This window comes from Microtus ochrogaster (assembly GCF_000317375.1).
Source record: "Microtus ochrogaster isolate Prairie Vole_2 chromosome 6 unlocalized genomic scaffold, MicOch1.0 chr6_random_2, whole genome shotgun sequence".
Taxonomy (NCBI): domain Eukaryota; kingdom Metazoa; phylum Chordata; class Mammalia; order Rodentia; family Cricetidae; genus Microtus; species Microtus ochrogaster.
Genome location: NW_004949095.1, coordinates 12,987,445 through 13,004,775, shown reverse-complemented (window position 1 = coordinate 13,004,775; position 17,331 = coordinate 12,987,445). Strand labels below are relative to the sequence as shown.

Sequence of the window (17,331 nt, the reverse complement as noted above, 5' to 3'; positions counted from 1 at the left end):
TCCAAAGCCACAGAGAAACCCTGTCTCAAAAAAATCCAAAAAAAAAAAAAAAAGCTTATTCCAAAATGTTGAGAATATTTTTGCTACTTGCTTTAATAAAATTAAAATGTGTTAAACAGCACTACCAACAATTTTTTGTTTTAATCAATTAAGCATTGATCAAATAAGATGCCTTTTTAAGGTATCTCTAAAGTGAACCATTTAAAATTCTACTTCTGAACATGGCCAAATGCAATACTGAAAGGAAAGGTGATGTCTGTAGTGTTTTGTTGAACAGATCAGAATTCTCATGGTCTTACCTCCATCCCTTCAAAAGGAGGTGGATCTTTAGGCTTGCTTGATTTTTCTTTTTTTTCTGTAAAAAAGATTTTAAAAATCCTAAGAATTAGGTTTTAAAGGTTTGGGAGTAATTATTTTCAGTAGTTGAGATTAATGCTGCCTAACCTGGGGGTATAAAACTAAATATTTGATGAAATTTTTTTCAGTGCATAAAATATTTCCATGTAAAAATCAGCTATTTGTTCTAATGATGCTATTAAGGAGAACGAAAACTAACAAAATCTGTGACAAAATTATACTTCTTTTAAGATGGGAAAGCATAAATCAATAAGGCAAAGAAAATAGTGTAAGTAATACAAAAATGATGAACATGAAAACTAACGTTAACACAGGAGGAGTAAGAAATAGTAGCTAAATTATAAGCTAAAGTAACTAAGAATGAATGATTTTTGTCCGAAAAGTTAAAGGACATAAATTAAAAGACGAATTTTTGATATTTACATCAGCTTAATCTTCATTTATTCCCAAGGAGGCATTCAAACGTACTGAACACATTTATTACTCTAGTCAGTTAAAAGCATATTTTTATATTTTAAACAGAAACAATGCATTAAATCAATAATAAATTAGAAAGGAAATTAAATAAATTAGAAAAAATAAAAAACTGTACAATTAGCAAATCAATATGGATATAAAAGACTTGGCCATTACAGGGGACAATTTAGAAGAAGGGGATCAGCAAGAATGCTGGAAGTAAATATGAACTCTACATTCATGTATCAAACTGTCCTAATGAAAACCACAGTTTCACACAATTAATACATGCTACAAAAAGAAATACTGCTATGAAGTATGAGTGATGGAAAATGAGAAACACACTGTTGACAATAAAAATGTCAGGACAGCATACTCTTCCAAAGAGACACAGTACAGAATTGGAAAGGAATCAACCATTTCCACTTCCAGGGGCATTATCCATAAGCAGTAAGGGCATATCATCAGAAGGTAAACTCTGTGTCAAAAAAAAATTTTAGTTAAAATTATTTTTAATTTTAAATAAAATAAACAGTAGTTCTGACTGGCAAAGAAAAAGAAATCACTGAAGTGATGAATCACTGTGCCACAGTTTACTACAGTCCCTCCTGCCATCTCATTAGGGGGAGGCTTCTGGCTCTACATTATCACAGTAAAAAGTTATAAACATCTTGATCATTTAGACAAGTATAGTTTTAATATGCAGTAAAACATATTATATACCTTCAACTACTAATGTGCAGAGAGAGAGACTAATACTGACTTGAATTATTTTATCCATATATAATGAACACTTTTCACAGTTCTTTTTCATATATTCTAATCACTAACATTCAATAATCCATTGGGATAACCTTTTTATTTGAAAATATCTTCTATATTTCCTGAGTTCTAAAACATTAATGGTACAGTTCTTTCATGAAGGAGTTGAGAACAGGAAAATGACAACAATAAAGACAATGATAAAAGAAATGTGATACTTTTCTTAGGAAAATTTCTGAGAGTAATATCCCAGGGTTATCTAAAGCAAGAGACATCTCTCATATGTATATTAAAACTTGAAATAAGTAATTCACTAAAGTTATAAATGATGTATAAACCAGAAATTTAGAAAAAATAAGTCTAATTAGAAAAGAGAAGATCTCTGCCTTCAATGTGCCTTTTATTAGTCTACTACCATGATGACAGACTTATCTCCTTATTTCAGCATACGTGTGCATGTGCACACACAGTGAAACAGAGTCTGACCACTGCATGTAGAAGCAGAAAACCTCCAATTCAGGAAACAAGTACATCTGGTTATCCTAGCACTGGTAAGAACTCACAACCAAAATGAATACAGTTTTCATAACTAGATTTGTTTGTTTGCTTACTTGTTTTGGTTTTTCGAGACAGGGTTTCTCTGTAGCTTTGGAGCTTGTCCTGGAATTCACTCTATAAAACAGGCTGGCCTTGAACTCACAGATATCTGCCAGCCTCTGCCTCCTGAGTGCTGGGATTAAAGGCGCATCATTGCCCAGCTATAACTATGTATTTTTATACTACACATCTATTTACAAAGTAAACATAATATTTGTGAAGGCCGCCTTTGGTGTTACATTTAAAACCCTACCTCCTTCCACTCACCTTTTCCTGACAACGAATCACGGCGGTTCTGTAGATAGTACAGCAGCTGCTCTACCTCATTCAGCTTTGAGGGATGAATGAGTTTACATTCTTCAACTACTTTTCGGGCCAGAGAGGTGATATCTGTGTTAGCATTGAGACTCTTCAGACGAATGCTGCAAGCACATCCAAATTCCCAATTCAGATATTATAGAAAGTACATGACAGATTCAAAAATACTATTTTAAGATAATTTATAGATTACACATAGTCTATACCTATATAGCCATTGAACCTTATTAAAGTAATAATTTGATACAATTAGGCTTATATAAATTCAAGGCAATCATTTCCTGTGAGCTGCATAAAAAGGTAGTAAAAGCAACATAAATCTTTTAAGACTTTCTGGACGAGATATCCCTAATCCCTGTTTGAAGCAGTACTTCTGATGTAAAAACACAGTCTTTACTTATTACTAAATATGAAATACATACTGTCAGAAATGATGTCATTTATACTTAAACATGACAACATTTTCCAACTTTTCTTTACTTGTTCTGGAATTAGAACCTGCCACTTGCTAGGCAAGTACTGTAAACTCTGAGGTACTCTGCCATTCCTTCCTCTTAACTGAGTCCAGGACAATCACTGGGAGTCTGTCCTAGTGAAAAGGAAGAAAAGACTGTGCAGAGGAACACACCAGCCTGTTTACATGGACCCATGGCATGAGTGACAACTAGGAAAACATAAAATCAGGACTGTTAAGTAAATGCTCCTATACAAGACTCATACTCAGTAGGAAAAAAAGCCAAAGTACCCACTGCATAGAATTGTTTCCTTGTGAAGATAGCTAATTTTTGTAGGAAAATAGCAGGCTACTACAGGGATAAGTGAAAAAGAATCCAGAGAAATATTTTGAACATAGCATCTGTGAAGTCAGTATTCATAGATGACTTCTGCTGAATCCAGTGTTAGCTTGAATTAGATATCCTTCCCAGCTTAAATTTTCTAGAATAACACTCTTTACCTATTCTGTCTTAAATCTATTCATTTTGTTGTTGACAACTTTTAAGTGTTTAAAATCACTGATTTTACTTTGGACAATTTTAGCTGAACATTAAAAGGCAGATGTAGCAAGGATAGTCCACAGAAATAACCCCAAAGACATCTCTTTATTCAATTTTAACAAAAACTCAGAAAATTTGTCAATAAATTTGATTGAGAAGAGATACAGGAGAAACTACATCAATACCTGGGCATGATAGGAAAACCCAGTTCCAGCACTTGGAAGGAAACCTGAAGCAGAAGAACCGGTGAGCTCAAGACCAGCCTGGGCTATACAATGAGACTCTATCCCAAACAAAACAAAAATGAAACTCAATAAGCATACCTTCAAATTTGTTTTAGGCTTTTAGAGCAGATTAGTTTTCTAGAAATAATGTTCACAAATTACAGAGAGAATACACTCACCTCTCTCCCAGTTTCTACTGTGTGCTTCTTTTACAATTAGCATCTTGCCTGTACAGCATATTTACTATCTTTATCAAAACTCACGAACATAAGGAGTGAACCCTAATGTAAGCTAGGAACTAATATTGATACATTTAATTATTAACTGAGGGCCAGAGCTTATATTAGCATTCATTATATGTTCTATGAGTTTTTATAAATTATGTATCAATCATTATAGCGTTATACATAGAAGTTTATTGTTCTAAAAAGTCCTATCTTTTGCCCATGGTAACCTCTAACTTCTTTATTATACTTACAGTTTTGTCTCCTCCATTAATGTCAGGCAGTTGGAATTGCATAGTATATAAACTTTCCAGACTGACTTCTTTTGTAGGGTCCCTCCATGTCTTTGTGTGCTTACTAATTCATTTCTTTACATTCTTGGATAATGCTTCATGATATGGTGGTGCCAAAGTTGATCCACTCACTATTGGTCATATTTTGGTTGCTTTCAATTATTAGGTATTTTGTATAAAGTGTCTATAAATATATGTGTAGACTTTTGTATAGACATAAATTTTTAACACATTTGAGTAAATATCTAAAAACATGATTACTGGATATTATATGAGCCTTTGTTTAGATAACTGCCAGTATCTGCTGTTGCCAGTCTTAGAGGCCTTAGCCATTATAATGGGTGTGACATGATTCTTGACTGTTCTAATATGCACAGATTTTTAAATCTCTTGTGTGTCTCTTTTGTAGCAACATGTACATTAGCAATCCAGTTCAGCCTGAGCTGACTGAAGCCATGTTAGTTGCGGTGTTAGTCTCCTAAAACCTGCATCTATTAAAGGGATAATTTCATTTTTTCTGTTTCTGAACATGACAGTTTTGATTACTCACCTGGTTTTAATCAGCATATGTACTTTTGTTAGGCACCCAACATCTATTAAAAGCTAAAAATTAAATTCCTCTCCTGAAGTTCAGATTTTGAGATTATAAAGTTAAAGACAGCTTTTCTTTAGGAAATCTAATATTGAAATATCAAGAGATTTTCATGAATGCTCAAGTCTTATAGTCTCAGGTAAGGAATGACAAACAGAAAAGAATGGAGAGAGAAAGACTAAAAGGGTGAGCTGGACTGCAGTGTGAGAATGCACACATATTCTTCAGTGTCTTGTATGGTCTCGAGGATTCATTTATCATCATGAGCCACTAATGTCAGTCTCCTGATCCCGACAGAAAAACCAATGAAGACAGTAAAATGAGACACTAAGCACTTTCTCTTTGTAGGGTGAAGCAAGCCAGGGATTTCAACTATAGCATTACTGAAATTCAGGCTTAATAAGTGTTTCTTGTAGGAGGCGATTGTGCACATATAGTACTTGTATTCCACCTCTTAGATGAAAATGTGACCATCTTATAGTGACAACCTAAAATATCTCGATGGGAAACAATGTTCTTTGTGGGGAAGAAACATCCCCAGAGTGTTTAAGGACTTGGAGTCAATGCTTATACTTAAAGTGGCACCATCACATGCATTCCTAGTAGCTCGAACACACTTAATTCCAAACATGGCACAAGTAGAAATGATTTCTGACTAATTACCAAATCAACACTGTGTAGCTGGGAGAGGGCTGAGGGTGAACATTAAGTGATATCAAATCTTCTCTACTACCATAAAACTATGGGGATGGAGAGATGGCTCAACAGTTAAGAGTATTGTCTGCTCTTCCAAATGTCCTAAGTTCAATTCCCAGCAACCACATGGTGGCTCACACCATCTGTAAAGAGATCTGGTGCCCTCTTGAGGAAGAGACCTGGCCAGTCGTCCTCATCAACTTAGACCCTGAAACCCAATATGAACAAGTTCAACAAAACCACCATATATGGGCTGCCCACATATGCTTCAGCATTGCCAGGGCATAAATTTCATTTTCATTTCATTTTACCATAAAACTATAGGAGGAAGGTAAGATAATTAGCAGAAAACTGCAAAATGATGAAAAAAGGACAGTTTCTGAGGGACTCTCTCAAAACCAAGAAGGAAAAGAAGTAGGACACCAGAGGACCTAAAAGCACTCTTATTACTAGCATTTTTCAGAGGACTAGGTTGCTTTCAAGGACTAATTAAAGATCTGTGCCCCATTTGGGAACATCTGAACATCAAACCACTCCCAGCAATTCTAGGGGGAAAAGGATACAGGATTGTAATACTTAGATTTTCCAAATTGAGCAAAAAGTTCCTATATAAATGTAGCTTATGTGATTAATTTCACTTAGCATTTCAAAAATATTACTTTCTCTAGAATATATTCCATATTTATATAGTCTAATGTAATCTTTCATTGACTAAGATAAAGTCTGTCTAGAAGTGTTCCATAAATATTTACTACCTATAAAGATTAAAATATTAGATTTGTATAAAGTTTATATAAAGTCCCCTATTTTAAAGATGTATACAAATGAAGAAAACTTACATTTTTTGACATTCCTTTCTCTCCCCCAACATGGGATCCCCCATTTCTCCAAGAATGGTAGCTTCCACTTCATACTGAACGATGAGAGCTTTTTCTGATGGATGGACATCAATATTTCCCCCTTTAACTTTCCTACAAAAATATAAAAAGTACATTAAAATCTCACAGAACAGCCATAATTTTCACACAGTTTATGTCTAAAACATGAGGGTGAGACTGACACATGCCATCTAATCACATTCTGTGAGTCTGGGACAAGTATGTATTTCCTGGCCCAGCAGAACATATCTTCATGAATAGTCTTACCTTGAAAAAAATATGTATTTACCCAAAGAACCATGTATAAACGCAAGTGAAACATTTATAATTAAAATTGTCTTTGCAGAGGATGGTTCTGACTAAAATGAGCTTTTTATCACAGCCATTTTGATTTGCATTTCCCTAATTGCTGGGGATAATTAACATTTTGGGGAGATATTTCTTAGTCATTTTTAGATCTCCTTCTAAAAACTCAATGTTCAAATCCATAGCCCATTTTTCGAATGAGTCATGTTTTTTCTTAAGTTTCCCATTTCTCCATATATTCTGATATTAATCCTCTATCGAGGATAACTCACAAAGATTCTCTCCCATTCTGTGAGCTTCTTCTTCACTCAATTATTTTAGTTGTGAAGAAGTCTTTTAGTTTTATGAAGCCCCACTTGTCAATTGTAGGCCTTAATTCCTGGATAAATGGATCATATTCAGAAAGTCCTTTCCTATACATATGCCGTTTATATACCATGTGTGTGTGTGTTTTATTCTAGCATATCCAGTGCTCCAGGTTTCATATTTAGGCCTTTGATCCATGTGAAATTAGTTTCTCTGCAAGGTGATAGATATGGGTCTAATTTCATTCTTATATATGTAGAGCATCCAGTTTTTCCTAGTACCACTTGTTGAAGATTCAATTTTTCTCCAGGGTCTGATTTTGACATTTTGTCAAATATGAGATGGTTATAGTTACTTGCACTGTACCCATGTTTGGGTCTTCCATTTTGTAACACTGATCTACATGTCTGTTTTTGTGCTGGTGCCACGTAGATTTTATCTGATGGCTCTGTACTGTATCTTGTAATCTCTAACAGCAATCCATCCAACACTGCACTTTTTGCTAAATATTGCTTTGGCTATCCAGGGTTTTTTATTGTTCAAAACAAATTTTAGTATAGTTCCTGCTTTTCTACTTTTGTGAAGAATGACATCGAGTTTTGATTGGGATTGCTCTGAATCTGTAAACAGTTTTTGGTAGTCATTTTCACAATATTAATTGTACCACTCCATGAGCATGGATGTTCTGCCATTGCCCAGTATGTCTCCATCTCTTTCTTCAGAGATTTAAGGTTTTCATTGTAGAAGTCCTTCCTGGAGATTTTATTTTCTCTGGGGTTACTGTGAATGGGAGTATATCTATGATTTCTTTTTTGTATGTTTGTTGTTGGTGTATAGAAAAGCTCTTGATTTTTGCGAATGGATTCTTATCCTGTCACTTTGCTGAGATTGTTGATTGTTTCTAGAATATTTCTGGTGAAATTTTTGGGGTTTCTTATGTGTAATATTGTACCATCAGCAAATAAGGATAGTTTGACTTCTTTTTTTCCCCTGCTTGTAGCCCTTTACTTTCTTTTTCTTGATGCAGTGCTCCAGCTGGTACATTGAGCAGTGTATTGAAAAGAGGTGAGGATTGAGGACAGCCCTGTCTCATTCCTGATTTCAGTTTGCCTGCTTAAAGATTTTCTCTATTTAAGATGCTGCTGGCTGCGGGTTTCTCATATATAGCTTTTATCATCCTCAGATAGGTATTTTCCAGTATTTTCTCTAAGCCATTTATCAAAATGGCATGAAAGAATTCATTGAAGGCCTTTTCTTCATCAATTGAGATAATCATTTAATATTTAAGTTCATTTATGTAACTTATTACATCAATTCATGGTGAATGGTTCCTGTGGTTATATGGTATATAATCTTTTGGATATAAGCCTATATTAAATTCATAAGCATTTTAATGAGGATTTTCAATCTGTGCTCATAGGATATTGGCTTATAGTTTTCTTTTTGTTGCTGCAGCTGTGCCTTAACTAGTTTGGGTATTAGAATGGTACTGGCTTCTCAGAAGGAGTTTTGCAGTGTGCCTTCTCTTTTTGAATAATTTAAGAAGGACTGATTGCAAACCGTGTTTGAAAATACGGTAGGATTCTGCTGGGATTCCATGTGAGCATTTTTTTTTGTCAGAAAATATTTTGTTTATATTTTATGTGCATGGGTGTTTGTATGTGCCTATGTATGTACTTAAAATCGGCAGAGACTCAAAGTGGGTGTCAGGTCCCCTCTAACTGGAGTTACAGTGGGTTATGAGCCACTATGTGGGTGCTGAGGACTCAACTGGTGTCCTCTGCAAGAGCATCAAGAACTTTTAACTGTTGAGCCAACTATCTAGCCCCTAAAATTGTTTTTACAATGGATGTACCTCATTAAAATTTATATTTATACTTTATTCTATTTTTACTTTTATAAGATGAATGATTTTACTTTAAATGCTAAACTGTCAAACAGAATTGAACATAGCATTTACAACATATGAGGAATGTCTAACTTCTGAGATGATTATCTCTCAAATATTTTATCTCATTTCTTAATTTGATAAAATTATTGAATTTTTTATTTACAGCATCCTTTTACTAAATCGATATCTTTTAACTGCCTGAAAATGCCTTCTTAGTAACACTACTTTGTACATAAGTACCAGAGAACTGCACCCAAAGATGATAACCTAGCTTAGAAATATATTTATATTTATTACAATTGAAGCCACAGAAATATTTATTAGAATCCTTTGGCCTGGAGTGAACTAGGTAATAAATTAAAACTAAATGAGAAAGTAAAGAAAACTGATAGCCAGGCGATGGTGGTGCACGCCTTTAATCCCAGGGGCGCACGCCTTTAATCCCAGCACTCGGGAGGCAGAGGCAGGCGGATCTCTGTGAGTTCCAGACCAGCCTGGTCTACAGAGCTAGTTCCAAGACAGGCTCCAAAGCCACTGAGAAACCCTGTTTCGAAAAACCAAAAAAAACAAAAAAAAACAAAAAAAAAACAAAAAAAAAACTGATAAAGGTAACTATGTAGCTAAACAGAAAAGCCACTGAACCAGCAACTAGGGAGCCTGCACCGGACTGATGTAGGCACTTTGAATATATGTTACAATTGTGTGGGTTGATCTTCCTGTGGGACTCCTAACAGTGAGAACAGAGGCTGCTCAGACTCTTTTAACTGGCTTTTGAGACCCTACTCTCCATACTGGGTCATCCTGCCCAGCCTTAATACATGGGGAGGTGCTTAGACTTACTGAAACTTGATATGCCATGTTTTGCTGCTACTTGCAGGATACCTGTCATTTCTTAAACAGAAATGGAAGAGAAGTGGATTGGAGGGGGTGGGAACAAATGAGGTGGGGGGAAGGACTGGGAAGAGAGAAGAGAGAAGAGAGAGAATGTAATATATATAAAGATGTAATTCAATTTTACACCTCAAGAAGCTAGAAAAGGCTAAGGAAAAACAACTAGAGTTTATAGAAACAATAAATGAAGAAGAAATAAATGTTGATTGTTTAAAAAGATCAAAAAGCCAGGCATTGTGGCATACAACTTTATTCTAGCACTCAGGATGCAGAGGACTGGCAAATCTCTATGAGTTCTACGTCATCCTGATCTACAGAGAATTTCTGTCCAAGGAAGTGAGACCTTATCTTATTGCCTAAACAAGACCTAAGCAAGGATTGCATCAACAAACGTTTGTACTTATAAAGAAAAATAAACACCCCATCCTTCTTAAGATCCTCCAAAAAATAAGAGGAGACAGAAAACACTTTACAATACATTACATTCCAAAGTGAGACAAAGATATTACAAAAGTTGTAGACTAACATTCCTGAAGAACACAGCTGGGAATATTTTCAGAGTGCTAGCCAGCAGAATCTGCAGCACATTAAAAGACCATGCGATATTACTCAAGGAGTTCAACTTATTAATAAAATGAAGAAAAATAGTAAATGATTATCTCAACTGACATAGAAAGCCCATTTTATAAAAACAAATTCTTTTTTGCCTAAAAGATGGTTTATTTTATGTATTTGCAGATGATTGTGACAAAGGATTTACCACAGATTCCATTGACAATAATCTCTCCAGTCTGTGTTCTTTTATGCATCTGAAGGTGAATAAGATGTGAAAAGTCTTCCTTCTACTGATATACATTCATAAAGTTTCCCTACACTACACAATAAAAGTTTGTTCTTTTATTATCTTGAAGAGTACAGTGGTGTCCAAAGGCCTAACCACACTGACTACATTCATAGGGGTTCTCTTTACTCTGTGATCCTTTGTACATTTGAAGATGACTGTGTTTTGCAAAGGCCTTACCAAAATGATTATGATCATAGGGTTTCTTTCTAGAATGTGAGGACTACTGAGAACTCAGAACAATGGCAATGGGTTTTTGATCCTACTGCACGTACTGGCTTTGTGGGAGCCTAGGCAGTTTGGATGCTCACCTCACTAGACCTGGAGGAGGTGGGTGGTCCTTGGACTTCCCACAGGTCAGGGAACCCTGATTGCTCTTTGGGCTGAAGAGGGAGGAGGACTTGACTGGGGGAGCGGGAGGGAAATGGGAGGTGGTGGCGGGGAGGAGGCAGAAATCATTAATAAATAATTAATAAATAATAAAAAAAGAACACATACTGGAGAGAAACCCTATGAATGTAATCAATGTGAAAGGCCTTTGCATATCAAAATAGTCTTCAATTGTATAAAAGAAAACATAATGGAGAGAAGGAATCCCTATGAATGTTATCAGTGTTGTAAGGCCTTTGCATGTCACAGTAATCTTCAATTGCATAGAACACATACTGGATAGAAACACGTTGAATGTAATCAATGTGCTAAGGCCGTTGCAAGTCACAGTCTTCTTCAATTGCATAAACAAAACAAATTCTTCATTCAGAAATTGGTAAGGAATAAAGGAAAACCCCCTCCATATGATACAAAGCATGAATGAAAATTCTCTAGTTAATGTCATACTTAATGATGAGAAACACCTATTTTAAAATCACAAACATGGCAATGTTCAGTTTCACCATTTCTATTTCAAATATCCTAGAGATTTGAACCTAATGAGACCTATGTAAAGAAGTAAAAAGAAAGAAAAAAGAGAAAAAAAAGAAGTAAAAAGAATCCAGATTTGAAAATAAGAAATAAATTATATCCATCTGTAATGAAATTATTTCATTTTTATATTCTAAAAACTACACAAAATTGTTTAAGTTAATAAACATACTCAGCAAAGTTGTATGTTTAAAAGTAAATTGTCTTTTTATTGATAGTAATTAAAAATTTAAAAACTAAATTCAAAAAAATTCAATTTCCCATAACAACAAATAGATCTGTTTACAAATAAATGAAAGTAGGGAGACTCAACACTTAAAACTCTTAAAAGTTAAAGAAATTAATAAGAAATTTTAAAAAAGGGAAAGCCATCCTATGTTCAAGGGCTGGATAATTAATTTTTTAGATAGCACTATTTCCCTTAGATGATTCATGGAGTCAATAGAACCACTATCAAAGTCCCGACAGCCGTTTTTGTCAGAGACGGAAAGACAACACTAAATTTCACATGGAAACAAAAGACTCTAAATATTAACATAAGCTTAATAAAGAATAACAAAGTTGTAGGACTCACACGTGTCAACGGAAAAGCTCCCCGTTTAGGCAGTAAGAGTTACTAGCACAAAGAGACACACATAGTAGACCTGTTGATGAGTAGACATTAGGATTGGCAGTGCAGGGACAAACACCTACCTTTATAGTCAATTTTTAATAAGGATGCTCATATCAACGGAGAAAAAGAACAATGTCCTTGACAAATGATGCCAAGATAAGATATTCTTTTCCATATATTTTTGAAGATTTTATATGTGTGAGAGTTTTGCTTGTAACTTTTTTTTATTAGCAGAGAAAGCACCAGCTGACTTTCCTCCTCAGCCGATGTCCCAGAAGCCTCCCCTTGTCCAACTCAAAGAATGAGTCTCCTTTCTAATTCCTGTGCACCTCTCTATTCACCCTCCTGACTCCCCTGTACTCATAAGGTTTTTCTTAATAATCTTATGTTCACGTCCTGCCAACTAGTTGTTTGCTCCACCTTTTGTGCTCCTACTTTTAGCTGACTTTATTTAATCCTGTTTTGCTTTTTTTAAAAAAAATGAGATACATATATTTATATATTTATTTTTGAGACAAGATTTCTCTGTGGAACAGTCCTGGCTGTCTTGGAACTCGCTTTGTAGCCTAGTGCTGGGATTAAAGGCCTGAAGCATCATAGCCCGTTTTATTTATTTATTTATTTATTTATTTATTTATTTATTCATGATTTATACAGTGTTCTGTTTGCATGTATGCCTGCAGGCCAGAAGAGAGATCCAGATCTCATTATGAATGGTTGTGAGTCACCATGTGGTTACTGGGAATTGAACTTGGAACCTCTGGAAGAGCAGCCAGTGTTCTTAACCGCTGAGCCCTCTCTCCAGCCCCCAAATTAGATATTCTTAAGTGCCATATACAATAATTAACTCAATTGCATAAAAGACAAACATTTAAAAGCTAAAACTATAAAACATAAAGGAAAGCTTCATGGCCTTAAATTTAGCAATGGCTTATAAATATGTTTTCAAAAGCAACAGTAACTATTATAAATTAGTCTTCAACAAATTAAAATTGTTGACACTTGACATATTCAACAGAGTAAAAAGACAAAAAAGGTTGCGACAAATGTTTGTAAATTGCATATTTACAAACTGTATTGAGAATATATTTCAGTAAAAACTTTTTCCTAAAATAGGAAGACAAATGGCTAAGGGCCATATGAAAGAAGCTCAACTTACTTAGTTATTAGGGAAATGCAAATCAAAATCAAAGAAAGACACCACTTCATACCCCCTAGAATAGCTACAGTTATAGAACACACACACAGAACAGTACAAAGAGAGACGATAACAGGCATTGGCGGAAAAATTGGAGCCTACATAAATAAGAGGGACCATAAAAGGTACAGACACTGAGAAAGTTTTTGTTGGCTCTTCCATGAGCCCAACATAGAATCATGCCATGCTTCTGCAATCCCAAGCTTATGTATGTACAAAATGAATAAAGAGAAGTGTTCACACAAAATCTCGTCAAGATCCTAACAACTTTATTTATAGGCAAGTGGCAAAAAAAAATCACCTAAATATCTCTACACTTGGGTCATAAATAATCAGATTATGATATACCCATGCAATGAAATATTATTCAGTTACAAAAACGGAATAAAGTGTCAATGCACAGTATAAGTCGAACAGAATTATACAATGTGAAAAACTGAACAAACCATCATACTTATCATATCCATCAAGTTCCTGCCTTTTCCATTAGCTCTGTATATCATATACATATACATATAATCATCTCTCTCAGATATCCATGTGTGCATGCATATATTTAACCTGAAGGTAATGCAAAGTTTATTCTGTCAAAATTAGATAAAACTAAACATAGTACTTTCAACTCCTTTCCAGATGCTAATTCCAGCTTAAAACATCATGGGAACTAGATAAGTTGCATTTATTGTTTCCTAGATGATGCAATTTTTAGAGCGCCCACACTAGTCTGAGGACCCTGAGGAAATCAACGCCATAGCATATGGAGCAACCATAGCATATGAAAATCAGAAAATGGTACAATAGTAGCACTTTCTTTAAAATAAACTCAGGTTTAATGTGAAATTAGAAAATTTAATGCTCTGGACAAAAATTTTGCGTGTATATGCCTGGAGGTGTGGGGGTAAAAGTATATGTGTGCATGTTGTTAGCAAAATGATGTGGGGAAAGGAGCACTACCTCCTTAAGTATGATCACGTGTTCCATTTACAAATCTCTGCTCAAAGTCTCTCCATTTGCCATAAACACAGAAAATGAAAAAGACAAAGGACTATGTTTCCCATCCTGCAAAGGCAGTATAGTTGATTTATCTTATAAACATTGGACTCTGTTTAAGAGGCCACTAACATTTGTAAGGTGTTTCTGTGACAGCTAGAACCCTACCAAGCAAAGGAAAAAATATACTCATTAAAGTATATTAGGACCTAGGCTCATGTCACCACCTAACATACATGGTTTCTCTCTCAAAAGTATTTTGTCCTTATGGCTCTCATTTTAGATGAATTATGTCAAAAAAAAAGTATGTGCTTTTTGTAGGTAATCAGCAACAAAGCTTTAACTAAAAATAGAGACCCCACATTAGCCTTTAATTTGTTCACTGCTCGCTTGCTCTGGTCCAGCGAGAGGTGTATTCTTAACCCTGGATGTCCCTATCTTTGACAGAAGTTAAGGAATCTCTATAAATTTTCTTTCTTTCTTTTTTTGGAACAGTTAACACCACACAAACTTAAGGTAGAAAATGGGGAGCTCTTTCATGCCAAGGTCTTGATAATAATGCACTTCTTATATAAATTATATTGTGAATATGAGAGTCAAGTGGGTGAAGTGGACCAAGAACAGCTGGCTGAACATCTCAGGCCAGTCTTGCACGAAGTAAAAACCACCACGTCCGTCTTTATTTCAAAACCCCTGCGATTTATGAATCTCAAACAAAACATAAATTGGTGCTGTGACAGAAATCACTTCCACGCTCCCATGGGATTCATCTATTGAGAAAAGCAGAATGGGTCAGGGGAAAAACAAAAACCAGAACAAACGAAATAGAGGGTTTACCTAGCCCAACCTGCCTCTCACTGCGGATATGAATTAAAGAAGCAAGGAAATCAATTGATGCTGTCAGGGCCCCGCAAAGCCAAGGTGGATTAGGGACCTCGCGCCCCTCAGGGCAGCATCTTTCATTCCATCCCATCATTTCCCCTCTCTTTCTTTCTCCTTCTCTGCACCCCACCCCTTCTCTCATCTAGCTCTGCCCAGTGACAACCCACAACAGTGGGGAAACGCCTAAGGACCTGTTCAGGGCGGGGCCCGGGTCGTCACCTTTTGAGGTATCTGGCGTCCTCGCCTTGCATGGCGGCGGTAGTAGCGGCGTGGGGAGGATGGGGGTGTCTGAGAGTCTGGGAAGGCTACTTCCGGGGACCCGGCCAATGTACCCTCACAGCCAAGGCGGTGACAGTCCCGAGGCCTGCAAGGCTGGGCGGCGGCGGCGCTGCGGTTACCACGGTGAGGCCGCCGGCTCCTCCCACGGCTCCTGGGCCCCCGAAACACTGGAGCAGCCCAGACCCGCCCAGGTCTGCGCAAGGCGCATGCGCGCACGCGACTGCTGCAGTATGCGCAGGCTCAGTTGCAGGCCCTGGCTCCCGCGACTAATCTGACGCTCCCAGAAACAGTGCAGGAAGGGCTTGGTGCTGATTAGGGAGCCTGTGGTTAAGAGTGAGATTCCTGGTCACTGCCCCCTGCAGGATGGGATAGGAAAAGGCATTGCAATCTCCAAAATTGGAATTCAAAGTCCTTAGCGTGAAATAAGGCAAGGGTAACCAGTTAACTTTTTAGTTAACTGATTGTAGGCATCAGGTCAGCCTTTGACTAACAACCTCTACGACGGGGCTTCTATTTTGGACATGTGAAAAGTTCTGCTTTGATTGCCCCGAGTTCTAGCTGGTGGAAATACTTTGAATTATGGGATGGGTAGAATTAGGGTCAAGTTTGTAAGTAGCCTTTTAAATCATAGATGTAGAAAGTATCCCCCTTCATCAAAACAAGCCAACTTCTGAACTTTAAATCGCCACTAATTAACCTTAACTCAAAAATTCACGAGTAATCGTTTCTTCTAAGGCAGGTAATTGCTGACAATTTGTAGCGAAAAGAGCTGCTTTTTTTAGCGGTAGCAAGCCACCTGCTCTGCTTTGAGATAGCCTTTCCTCTAACCTGTCCCTCGTTTACTATCTTCTAGTAAACATTATTACTCACCCCTTCTTCAAATGAGTTACTATAAAACTGACCGACCTTTCTGTTAAAATAGCATACTGATACACTGTATGGCCCATACACTCCAGAGAGACATTAAAAAGATGTGTTATGGTCCCACCCATTCACACTATCTGTACTATTTCTATAAAGTCATAACTATTCTTTCAATCTATCAAGAAAGGAATTTGGAGCAGACTCCAAATTTGTTTATCAAATTTTCTTATTGAACTGTCACGAAATTCTGGAGAAAGTCCTGCTAGTTTGCTTTTCTTCTCCATCCACACTCTGCCTAACCAGTTCCTCTATAGAGTTCCTCCTAACTAGGCTTGCTATTTTCTGTGTTTTCTCAAATATTCATTCTTCAGACTAATGCAAATATGGACAAATTATCATTCACAACATTTTTAACAGTAGTAAAAGTCGGCACATTACTTTAAAGCAGTGGTTCTCAACCTCTGGGTCTGAACAACCCTTTCCCAGGGGCTGCCTAAGACCATCAGAAAACAGATCTTTGGAGTATGAGTCATAACAGTAGCAAAATTACAGTTATGAAGTAGCAATGAAAATAATTTTATGGTTGGAGGTCACCACAACATGAGGAACTGTATAAAAGGGTCTTGGCATTAGGAAGGTTGAGAACCACTGCTTCAAGTTTCTATAAAGGTTGGCATGATGGGTCATTGGGTAGCAACGCCTGCCTCCATTCCTTATGTTGTGAGTTCTATCCTTGGGCCCCACATTATGAGAGCTTAGGAACCTACTTCTGCAGATGTCCTCTGACTTACACATGCGTCCTGTGACAGACAAACACACCACAACATAAAAGAAAAAAAGATGTAAAGCCTCCATATACCTGAGATTAGAAGATCAAAATGTAATATATATTAAAATGAACAATTAGTGAAGATTCAAGCAGTTTAAGGTTTTGTCCCAGATAATCTGTTTTGCTCA

At 36.3% G+C, this 17,331-nt stretch overlaps 1 protein-coding gene across 2 annotated transcripts in view; it reads right to left on the bottom strand.

Annotated features, from left to right (window-relative positions):
* Kifap3 (kinesin associated protein 3) overlaps positions 1-15,684 on the bottom strand; it is a 147,674-nt gene extending 131,990 nt beyond the window's left edge. For both annotated transcript variants that reach the window (XM_005363986.3, XM_005363985.3), the window contains exons 1-4: positions 15,451-15,684; positions 6,354-6,485; positions 2,440-2,594; positions 300-355 (exon numbers count right to left, since the gene is read on the bottom strand). In XM_005363986.3, the coding sequence (XP_005364043.1) occupies positions 300-355; positions 2,440-2,594; positions 6,354-6,485; positions 15,451-15,482 (375 nt within the window). In that variant the 5' untranslated portion in view covers positions 15,483-15,684. The remainder of the gene's footprint in view (positions 1-299; positions 356-2,439; positions 2,595-6,353; positions 6,486-15,450) is intronic.
* Between the last annotated feature and the right edge of the window lie 1,647 nt (positions 15,685-17,331).